This window comes from Mirounga angustirostris, unplaced genomic scaffold (genome assembly GCF_029215605.1).
Source record: "Mirounga angustirostris isolate CCGP_5_RB_7025 unplaced genomic scaffold, mMirAng1.0.hap1 SCAF_15, whole genome shotgun sequence".
Lineage (NCBI taxonomy): Eukaryota > Metazoa > Chordata > Mammalia > Carnivora > Phocidae > Mirounga > Mirounga angustirostris.
The window spans coordinates 90,020,348-90,032,489 of NW_026991723.1; the positions used below are offsets into that span (position 1 = coordinate 90,020,348).

A 12,142-nucleotide genomic window follows, 5' to 3' on the forward strand; every position below is an offset into this window, starting at 1 on the left:
CTTATGGATGAAGGAAGGCAGCAATGTCTGAGCGGGGTTTGGGTGGCTCTCAGATGGCAGTAAGAGTAACAACTCCAGGGAGAATTTGACAAGCAGTCCCTCTGGTGCAACAAAGTGGTTCAAGTAAGGAATCAGCCAGCATGGGATGATAATTTCACCTACACACTATCAAACCCAAACCTTTCACGGTCACTGAAGGAACAGCAACTGTACCAAGACTCCTTTAACCTTTGGATTCTGTTTCGGCAGATATAAGCTGGTGCGTGGACCATATAAGGGATGCTTTCTTTATGATTTCTTAGGATCAGACCAACTCTAGCTTCTGGGAAACTACCAGGGCCCCAGAAGCCACTCCATTCCAAGTGAGCCCCCCCACTTTGGCGGTGGACATTGCAGGAAAATTCCCGAGAGTGGCTTTGTGGACACAGGGACTGACAAAAAGTGGGTTCCTGCCTTACATCCAAGAACAAGACCCAGTGAAAAGCAGAAGGGAGCTCTGAGCCTCGGGCTGAGGGCAGGCATGCTGCCAGGCCGCACTGGTCACAGGTGAGCAGTACGTTGACTTTATGATAGATCTGCCGCCTGTCAGGGCAGGCACAACGGAAGAGAGGACAGAGATAATGTTTAGAGATAGCAGAAGCCTAAAAGTGAAGAGCGGAATCAGAATCCTGGAAATGGAGGGGAACTTAGAGGTTTTGTACCCAAGTGACAGAAGCTCTGTCAGGACTTAGGCACAGACATCCCTGGGCAGGGTGGCAGTGCTGGGGAGGGAAAGGGTAGAAGGCGAGAGTTCTGAGGACCCTGGCTGGAATCCCAGCTCTGCCCCTCACCGAACTGATGCCCCCGGGGAGTCAATAGCTTTCTCCAAGCTTAGTCTCTCCCATGTCAAAAAGTGCCTCCAAATCCAGGCCTACGAGCATGTTAGAATGCTTGACACATTTTAATTCTCTCTGAAAATAAGGAGATGGAGAAATACTGAGTGGACATGGAAACAATTAAGTGCATTTGTAACTGGTATGACTCTATCCTGAAAATGCTGCCTGAGATTGATAAGCTCAGTGCAGAATTTCAGCACCAAACCCCAGAGCTCAGCCCTCTGGGCCTGTCCTGTTTGACATTATTATGGATGCCTTGGATGATATTATGAGGCATATTTATCACATCTACAGACGAAAAGCAGCCTGCAGGGACAGCTAACACACGGGATGACAGAACACCTGCCACACCCTAGCAGGCCAAAGGGACGGGCCTCAGCTGAAAGGTGAAACAGAACAGGGACATAGGCAACGTCTTGCTCTTGAGGCAAAGCAGCTGGCTGGAAGACCCGCCCACCTCCCTGCCACACCGAGAGCCTGGCCGGAGCTGAGCCCCCCATGAGCGGCAGCCGCGGTCCCGGCTCTTACCATTAATAGACCAACAGATACGATCACTGTCCTCTTTGTGCTGGTCAGTCTCTGCCGCATGTCTGGGGAGTCTCACGGGCCCGGTTTTGGAAAGAACCTGGGCCAAGAGAAGAGCCGCCCAGAGGAACGACTGTGACCGAGGAGCTGCTAGAGGCGCTGGGCTGCAGGACCTGGTGGTGGCGCCGAGGGGCAGAGCGGGCCCCTCCGAGGGGGTGGACCCTGGCGCCATCCCGCACGGGCTGTGCGACTCTCTTAAGTCTGGCTGAAGTCCGATTTCTCCTCGTGCCAGTCTGCTCCCTCACAAAAGGATTAAGTAAACTAATGAATCAAAGCGCTTCTCACAGTGCCTATTGCAAAGGCCCTCGTTAAATGTTGACTGTTATTAACAGTCTGGAAAAGAGGAAAGGCGGGAGAGAAGGACCCATCATCAGATATCCGACACATGTCCTGTGGACCAGGGACGGCTTTGATCAATGATAACAGCACCTTATATTTTTGTGTTTGCAAATCATGCACATTCAAGCATTTGAATCTCACAGAGACCACAGAATGGAAAGAAGACCAAAGGGGGGAAAATGAAAGTGGTCTGTCGGGGCTCATTTCCAGGAGCTCTCACAGCAAGCAGGGTCCACTGGGGAGGTGGCGGGGCCCCACGGCTGGGAGGCCCGGAGCAGAGGCTTCTGGACCAAGGAGCCACGGAGGTGGGTCAAGGGCAGGCTGCGGCTGGAGCACTCGGGACTATTCCGGGAAGTGCTCACCCCTCACTCACTGACTCAGAGAGAGGAAGTGGGGCAGTGGGAGACAGTGGCATGGCCTCCACGCCAGGTGCTCCATGTTCAGTACCTTCTCCCATGCCACACAGCCCTACAGGACCCATGGTGCAGGTACGCTGTCGCCAGGGCTGGGATCAAGCTCAAGACATCTGATGTCGGCTCCAGGCTTCCCCACTGCACCGCACCCTTCTGCCTCTAGACCCTGAAGGAAGCCAAAGAAAAAGTGGGACTCAGATCCTCCCTGCCATCATCTTCTAGGAGATCTTTCCAGGTGACTGCCCCACAAACACAAAGCTTCTACCACCCACTCCAGGGGTCGATACTCTGCTGGTTTCAAACCAAAGTCTTCTGTATACGCAACCCACTGACCTCCTGCTTCAAGTCTGTTTCTTCTGCTACGTGAACAACTATCTGCTCACACAGAAAAACAGCTCTAGCAAGTTCCAAATACTTGTTACTTTGCCCAGTATCAACTCCAGAAGCTGGAAGCGTCCACAAAGGGCACGCAAGGCAGCACCCAAGTGCTCAGAGCATGGGCTCCAGGCTCTCTCAGACTCAGGGCCATGGGACCAGGCCCGCCCACGTCCTCCTGGGTCACTGGGGACCAGCCCTGATCCCAGGGCCCCAGTGAAGTCTCCGTGGGATCCGCACTTGGACTCAGCACGGCCGAGAGCACGCAGAAGCCCTGAAGAGTCCCACAGTCCTAGGCTGCCACTCCAGGGCGGCGCTCCAACTGCATCCCTCTTCTGGATTACTAAGTAGTTAAGACGTTACTCTCCGTTTGGCGCTGTTGCTGTAACTCAGGGCCAGAATGAAGAGGATATCTGAAAAAGACCTGCAGTCATTTTGTTCAGGTCGTAGTAGGATGCAAAGGCTCTGGCCTCATTGAAGTAAGGAGAGCACAGAGGGGCTGGGGACACACACCTTCCTACTCAGGAAAGGAGCCCAAAGACCATGGGACAGATGAGAGGAGTGAGTCAACCCCAGGAGGCCAGGAGGGGCCCAGGATGACTAAAATTGAACGGAGCCATGTGTAGGGAGAGGAAAGCTGGGGCCCACCACGTCCTTTCCTATTTCTCCAATGCTAAGAACCGGAAGAGCTCCGAGCAAGGCCAATCTAACAAAGAGCTTGGCATCTCCTGTTGCATGCAGCCTCAATTGCCATCCGCTGAGTCGTGCTGGGCCAGCTGTGTCTTCCAACTCCAGTACCTGGAAGGCCCCAGCAGCGAACATGACTGTCCCAGCACCTCCCAGGAGAGGCTGGCTGGGCTCCTGTTCTTTGTTGTCAGCCCTGACGGCTTGACTGAAAGCACACCCTGTGGCTCCTGCTGTCTGCAGGTGACCCAGGTGTGCGGGAAGAGCAAGGTCACTATGAAATCCCTCTAATCGCCTCATTAGCCGGGTGGGGATGAGGGTGTGTTTGTTTCACGAGGAGGCCCAGGGCTGGTAATTGCATGGTGTCAGAGAGAAAAAAATAGTGGTTGAAGCAAAAGGCCAAATGTAAAAAGCTGCATGTGCACCGCTGTAATTAAGCCGGGGCCCACAGCCCCTGACTGGCAAGAAGGGAAAGGAATGAAGACTGGTCTTGCACTGGGTGAGCTGAGGGGAAGAGGGCAAGCCCGCCCCTTGGAGCCTGTGCCCACACCAGGCCACCCACCTGGAACCACCTATGAATGCAACGTGGTGAGCTCAAAACCAACAGGTGACTGAGCGACAACTCTGTGCTGGGCCGTGTGTTCCACCAGAAGAGACCCAGCCACCTTCCACAGTACTTCTGTCCCTGTCACAGTCTGGACAATATACAAGAGTACAGATGTCCCAAAGCGATAATCCAGTGTGGACTTCAAAGTGACCCATCTTCTCTCCCTTGATAGGAGAGGCCAGTCGGACATGGTCCCATCTACAGCCAGTGCAGCTCATCCAGTTTCTGCATTAAATTATCAATTAATCCTGTCTCCAATTCAGAACACACATACACCTAGCCAGCACCTCGTGGCCCTCCTGTGTTAAGGACACCCCATCACCTGCTCCGAGGACCTGGGTCTAGAGACCTGTTCGTCAAGTTCATGACCACCTCCATCCCACTCTTCATGACTTCAGACTTTCCTGAACCATGGTTGCCTGGGTTGGGGCCTGGGCATCTGTATTGTATACAGCTCCTCAGGAGAGCCTGAGAGCAGGTTCTGCTCCCCTGTTACGCAGGACACGCACATCTGTCCTCAAGGCTTTGTCCGGTGGTCCTTAGCTGTTTCCCTCTGGTCTTCAGGCTGAAGTCGAGTGATCTGACCTTCCTGAACCAGCTTGTCCCCCATTCTGTGGGCTGATCCCCAACGCAGGTCCTTGGGAAGAGGGGGTCTGCTGTTGTCACTTGCCTGAGTCATTACAGCAATGAGACCCAGCAAAAGGCTGGCCGCGAGGGTGATGGGTGAGGGCTGTGCAGGCTCTTCGGCCTGGAGCACAGGTTGGAGGGGAGCAGAGTGGCCGCAGGCTGCTGCAGAAGGCCAGAGGAAGGTGAGGGGCCGAGAGCTGCCACTGATCGTGGCAGGGTTCAAGAAGTGGCGGGAAGAGACCAGTGCAAGGTGGCCAGGGTGGTCAACGGTGTTGAATGTTGCTCCGGACCTGATAAGGGGAGATCCGGCCCACATGCAGGGGGTGGGAGGGTTCTCACAGAGACCCCCACGTTTTCAAGTGTGGCTTTATCCAGCCTCTGATCTCATATTTGGCCGATCTTTTTTACAGAATAACTGGCTCAATGAAATCGAGAAAATTTTCACAGTGGGCAAGATTCCAGGTTTGCCTTCAGCTAATTAAGTGATATTAGGGAGATTGTAAATGCCACATAAAAATTGGCAGGCAAGCTGCTCCTAATGATGAGAATATTGCCTTACAGGGAGGTGCAGCTGCAGCTTCTTAATGCATGTCTCAGAGAGGACCAGCTCCACGTTTACAAGGTTGTTCCTGATAAGACAAGTTCAAGGGTGCTGCACAGCTGACCGCTGGCCACATTTCCTGCTCCCCATCGCAGGGACACTCACAGGGACACTCACAGGGACGGGGAAGGCAGGCGCAAAGAACCAGCAACAAGTGCTCCCGTGTGTTCACGTGCGACACTGTGTCGACGCCCTACACTCCGCACCTAGTTTGGTCCCCACGACAGCACCATGAAGCTCCAGTTCCCCGTTTGGGAGGTGGGGGGAGTAGGCAGAGAGAAGCTGAGTCACCTGTCCCAGGGCACAAACAGGGGAAGTGGCTCAGTCCCGACTCTTCATCACTGTGTGACCGCTCTTACTCGGCATTTAGGACATGAGGGGGGCACTGGAGTACTAGTCAGTAGGGACTCTCGGTAGTTATTTAACAACTACCGAGCAGGCGAGGGTGAGAATCACAGCAAGTGACAGGGCAAAGGCCTTCAAAATTGCAAAATGCCTCAGACGGAGCTCTGCAAAACCCCCAGTTTAAACACTGGTGATAAAGCGTTTGTGATCACTCAGATGGGAAAAGTCTGGTGAGCACCCTCTCCATGAGAGAACGCACTGTATCTAAAACTGTGGGGGTGACAGAGGTTAAGGCAATGCTCTGCGGTGCTTGGGTGCCGGTGGCTCTGCCCCGAGGCCAGGACCCAGGGGAGCCAGCCCCCACGTACCCCTGTATTACTGACCACAGCCTGCCGAGCCCTGGCCACGCACACACAGATCCAGTAGTTAGGGTTAAGAGATCCCTCGTTTCAGACTGTTTACCTGTTTGGTAAGATCAGGTAACACTTAACAAGGCTGGCCTGAGAAAATGTATACAAATAAAACAAAACTGCATTTCTTTTAAGAACAGTCAACAATTCAGACTGTTGTTTTTCTCCTAATTTTAAGAGGAGGGAGCTGAGAACAGGGGAGCATAGTTATTGGGTTACTGATAAAGGCAATGTCCCAGATGTTTCTAGGCACTAAGAAAAACATCAGAAAGACACAGGTGGCAGAAGCCAGGGGTCGACAAGTCTTAGGGAGCTACAGACTAAACCATCTGGGGAAGAGCAGCGCTTTCATGGTGCCAGCATATAACTCACACGAGAGAGGGTGGTTACAACCAGCAGACTAGCTCTTCCATATTGTCACAGTAGCGCTGACACCGTAAGGCATTCTATTCTTGAACCATTCTCCACGGTGTCAGACAGATGAGGGATCTGCAGCCGTCCACAGCGTGCCTGCTCACGACTCGTATGTGACTGCCTACACAGACAGACACCCTGGCAAACAACACAACTCTGCCCTCCCGAAGCAGACACACTGGGGCTCAGTGTCCCCTGGGAAGATGGGAAATTTTGGAAGGTCTGTTACCTTTGCTTCTCTAAAGTAACTGCTGAATCTACCTAGCTTCAGATCCGAACTGCATTTCACAGGGGGAAAAGGCTGTGTTTGTGACGGATGTTGCTAAGGGGCCACTCAATACTTTACCACCAGCACCGACTCCCTGTGTGCATGTCTTTGTCGGGATTTGGGGTGGGGACTGCTTTGGCAGGTCTGCGTTTAGGTGTCAGAAGAGTTTTGTAACCATGACTGTATTTGCGTGCGGGGGAGAAACAGCTCATGTTCCCTTTCAGAACTAAGGACTGAAAAAGGAGACACAGACCTGGTGATTAAGATCGCATCTGGGGACATCATTTCTTTTTCTGAACAGTGGTCAAGCAAAGGACTAAAAGCACACAGACGAGATAAAACTTCCCTTTGCCGTTGCTAACCTGAGCTAATCTGCCCTTGCTTCACGTTTCTAACGCCCAGACGAGCTCCTTGTTCGGTGTCTGCAGGTATCAGAGGTTTGCACAGAACATGTAACTTTTCTAGGCAGTAAACCCCATCAAGTGGAATGCAGAATAATTTGGCGAATTTAGTGCTATTACTTGATCCGTCCATACAAAACATAAGGAACCACTCTCTTCCTTGACAGATGGATTTCAGAGGAGACGCCTGGGCTCAGAACAATCACTGTGGCCACAGTGTAACTCTCTGCACTTTGTTGGCTTTAATGCACTTTTCTTCCCAGGGCTCAAGAAGCAGCAACTGGCATTTGCTTGAGCCCTGACTGAGGTGTGGAAAATCTGTCAAGTTTTCTCTGCCGCTTACCCCGACCACAATTATACGGTCCATGTGCAGATTAGCTGCAAAGTCATTCTTCTTGCGCAAGTGACAAGATTTCCCCAAATAAAAAAAGGTGCCTACCATATTCAAGTGCCCGTCTGCGTTAGTGAGGCAGGGGTGGGGTGGGAGGATGTGAGAGTGTGGAGAGAAATGCCTTCAAAAGAAGGGCATAACAACCCAAAAAGTAGCTGTAACTGAGTGATGACATGGCCAGAACAGAGAGCGGTATTGTCGCGGGCGGAGTAATCCTGTGACACACTGCTGTCACTCACCACCCGGCTCCCTGCCACGCCAGCCAGACATCAAAGGCTGCCCCATACCATCTTACATGCTCTTTATCGGCTAATCAGCCCATTCTTCCCGAAATAAAGCCCTGCTAAATCCCCTGCTCACAGGGGTACAGTAGTCCTGGTGCCCATCTGCTAGCAGGGCCAGCCGAAGCAGGAGGCGGAGGCCTGCTCTCTCCCTAGTGGCTTCTCAAGGTAAGGACAATGCTGGCCCCAAGCCCCCCTCCCAACTGCCTCCCTCCTTGCTGCTCCGCTTTCCAGGACCTGGGGAAGAGCCGAGGACACCCCAGTCTGAAGAGCTGCTATCTGGATTCACACTTGTTAATGAAATTCCCAGTCATAAAGGTACATCAGCTGTGAACAATAAGATACTGGAACCGCATTTACATGCGGGGAGAGGAATCAGCAAAATACGTGTCTCTTACCAGTAATCGACTGGCACGTGCATTCCTATCTTCTCCAAGTGCCAACATCTTAGAAACGGTGGCAGGATGGCCTGGCTTCCAGATCACTAGGAGGTCACCCTCAGACCTGACCGTAAGCCTCACCCACTCAAAATCAAAGTCAGCATGGAGAGATACCAGCCACCTCCAATCCCAGGACAGCGACCTAACGCTGGTGTACCGCCATCGTGCCTGGGAGTAGATGTGAGGCGTCTTCTCCCTCTGGGAGGACGGGCAGAGAAGTCGCTGGCTGCGGCCCTGACCAGAACACGCAGCTGGGGCAGCAGGCAGCGCCCTGCACCTCAAAACCGCCTGGCAGAAACCAGAGCTGGATGTGTCTTAGTCTTGTCTGGGCATGGATGAACAGCAGCACGATGAGAACGACTTGCCTCACAGAACTACTGGAGTATGGTCCTGTATGAGTGGTATTAACATGAGTAAAAAAAGCAACCACCTTAAAAATTCCCAAATCGGCATTACAATTAGGCAAACTGTATCCATTACAAAGAGCCTTGTAGATGCCAAGTCCCTGAACAGATCATGTTGGATGTTCCAGAATCCTAACCCACCGGGTTTCTAGGTCTCCATTCTAAGGTGCTTCATCTGTATGACCCACCTTCATGCTGATTCTCAAAACAGTTTTGGGAAATCGCTAAAAACACTGATTTCCTTCTCCCTTCTGTAGTTGGGGGACCCGAGGCTCTGGGAAGTTAAGCAGAGACGTGGCCCAAAGCTCAGAAGCTCACATCACAGTGGAGCTGGAGCTGAGTCCAAGTCCCCCACATCCAAGGCCAGCGATCATTTCCCTACACTGGGTGGTCCTCTCTCCCTTTTGTCACTGCACTCCAGAGAAACCAGGCGCCGACGAGGGTGGTGGTGGCGAATGCACAAGTGGGCATTGTGCGGGAACGTGAAGGAAAAGTGTGGCACGCCCACGGATTCTCAGTCAGGGCAAGTGGATTGTGGCATTTGTAATTAATAGGCAAAAAGAATGACATGCAATACAAAGTGACTGTCCAGAGCATTCAAGAGTTCACTGCCCCCCAAATGTTCGTTCAATGTATCCTTCCCACCCACGTACTACACAAATTCCCCCTAAAAGCAGCCCATGGGATCTGAAGTATTCTGGTTCCTGCAAGGGGTTGAGGCTGATATTAAAAGTACACCCAGTCTCTGAGGAGAGAAGGACCTTTTGTGAAGGTATTTTGTGGTTTCAGGACCTCCTGAAACCATGGGGTGGACTCTGAGCCCAGTCTTCACCCTGCAGGGTCTCCTCCCTAGGACCTCTGGACAGTTCGGAACAGGCTTTCTGCGGGAGGGGAGGGAGGGGGAGAGGGCCTGGCGCTTGCCCCGGTGTGTGCTCAGCACCGAGGAGAGTGAAGAGGTGCAGGGAGTCCAGTGCTGGCCGCTGGAGCCAGCCCGCAGGAGAAAGGTGCTAAGCTGGAACTCCACACGCCGCTCCTTCCATCTCACCAGGACAGGGCCTGGCGAATCTCACAGAACACGCCAGAAGTTCTCGTACAAGCCCCAGAGGCTTTCCAGGGTGAACCACAGCATATCTGAAGCTCTGACTCCAGCAAGTCCCCGAGTTACTCTGCTGGTGGGCAGTGAGGACAACCCAACAGGTTTGTCTTGCTGCCCCAATAATATCCCCACGACATCTGGACCCGACAGGAGACCCCACTGCATTTCTGCAGGTGCCTTAAGGACATTCAGATGAGGTGCTTTTCCTGTTGCTCCAAGCACTTATTATACTGAGAGAGGGGCAGACACTGGTGATGATTTACCTCAAGAACCAAAGACGGAAGAGCGGACACTGAGCACGCAGCAGCCCAGCACGTCACCTCCCTGCTGCTGGGCCCAGAGCTCTCCACACCCACCTGACTTCCAGCCATTGTCACAGGGCAAACTCCGCTCATCTTACCTGTTCAGGTTCGCTTTCCTTCTCTTCACAGCTGCCACACTCAGATTCTGGGGGGCATCTCTCAGCCCGAAGCTCTTAGCCACGTGGCCGAGGTGGAGCGACCGGACATGGAAGATATGCTTCAGCTCCCGGGGGTAGGTTGCGTAGGCTCGGATGAAGGCCTGCAGAGCTGGGAGGGAATAGGGGTCAGAGAGGCCATCAGGATGGGGGCTCGGAGCGCCCCATGTGCCCTGGCCCAACGGCTGTCCTGCCCACCATATCTTGCCGGGAAATGCACCACACACAGTCAGGACAGCACCACGTACAGGAACCACCTAAATCTTTACTTGTGTATACATATATTTTTTAATTCCTCAAAAACTAAACCTAGGGGCGCCTGGGTGGCTCAGTCGTTAAGCGTCTGCCTTCGGCTCAGGTCCTGATCCCGGGGTCCTGGGATCGAGCCCTGCATCGGGCTCCCTGCTCCGCGGGAAGCCTGCTTCTCCCTCTCCCACTCCCCCTGCTTGTGTTCCCTCTCTTGCTATGTCTCTGTCAAATAAATAAATAAAATCTTTAAAAAAAAAAAACTAAACCTATAGGACACAAGTATCTGTTGATTAAACCCAATCTATTTTCAGGTTTTACTGTGTAGCGTGTCCTCACCCTGGAGGGCACGGGCCCCGCTTTCGCCCCCGTTATAGGCTTGGGGCCTTGCATGGTAGCTGGGACACCACAAGCTGCTAAGTGTTTGTCATATAAATGAATGAAGAGCAGAATGAGTGAAGGAACTAAAACATGGTCAATGTGGCATTCTCTCATGAAAAACAAGATCATTAGACCTTTATGTTAGGAAAACATTTTCCTAATTCAACTTCATTTACTTTTGCATAGCTAATATGTGCACATGTTATAAAATTGAAAAGGTTCCAAAGGCTTTACGGTGCTTGTCATTCTGCTTATCACCACGACAGGTTACTACTGCTGTAAGTCTGCTCACCCACAGGCCCCGCCTCCACCCCCCTATCGACAGGGAGGGCTGCTGCTTCCTCGTGGACTCCTGGGATTTTAGAACCAAATTCATTCTAAAGCATCTAAGATTTACTGATACAGTGCTTCTTACACCCATTTGAAAACTGCATAAAAAAGGCAATGAAAACAGAATTCTAAAAAGGAGGAAAGCAATTATTAAATTTCTAAAACAGCCCACAAAACAGTCTCTCCCCTGAGGATTGCCAACAGTCTAGAGATGTCCATCCGACGCTGCATCGTGGTTTCAGTCCTGTCTTCAAGTTAAGAAGGCGCCCTGTTCTAGAGCTCAGTGCTGGACAGAGAAAAGGCAGCCATGGTTCGCGGGAGCATGGAGCTCTGGTTACACCTTAACTCGGTATCCCTTTGAGGAAAGAGAAGTTCCTATACCCAGTTCCCCTCAAATATACTGCGATTTCAATGAAAATCAAGTGCCTGCCTCTTCTCACTGCAACAGGGCAAGAGGAGATGGCTCTGAAGGAGCCCCAAGCCCATCACCGCTCACTTTCCTTCCGAGCCTGGCTCTCCCACTGGCCGAGCCGGAGCCCAGCGCCGCTCGTCTCATGGAAGAGCAGGCGCTAAACACCAGCCTCTCTCGCCCTTGCTTGTGGAGCCACTGGCCTGGCAAGTTTGCCCACAGCTTAAACGTAATATCCCAGCAGCACCTGGAGACTGGCGTTTATGAACAGTAATAAAAAGTGTCATTTTAGCAGATCAGCTCCTGGAAGGATCCTGGGAATCCATGAAAGCTCTATTTACTGAGTAAAGTGAACTCCTTTTCCCAATCGATGAGAAATAATAACCACGGCAACTCCTCTGCACCCCTCTCGTAAATCTGTGCTTACTCCCCTTTTTAATAACTGGGGACTAGCTTTTTCAGGGGAAATCTTTTAACTCTTCACATGGTCTGCACTGCCTGCAGGTTCCGACACCAAGTTCCAGACATGGAGCTACCTACTCCAGTCCTCAGGAGGGGCCTGCTGCCACCGCCCCTGGGGCGGGGCGGGGGCGGGGTGCAGGCCTCTTCTCCTCCACGCCCCGGGCCGCCACTTTCCTGAGCCTCAACCCTGACTCCTGGTCTAACAAAGCAGACTGCAGCCACACCAAGCCAAGCCAAAGACTCTGCACCTTTACAATCTCGGTTGTCCAAAGGCTGGCCCAGGCCTCCTCATGCACACCGT

At 52.5% G+C, this 12,142-nt stretch overlaps 1 protein-coding gene across 1 annotated transcript in view; it reads right to left on the reverse strand.

The window, feature by feature from the left end:
• The window catches only part of DDX31 (DEAD-box helicase 31), a 70,814-nt gene that overhangs the window by 8,450 nt on the left and 50,222 nt on the right, over positions 1-12,142 (reverse strand). Inside the window, 1 exon segment of the mRNA XM_045883416.3 lies at positions 9,957-10,125. Coding sequence (XP_045739372.1) covers positions 9,957-10,125 — 169 coding nt within the window.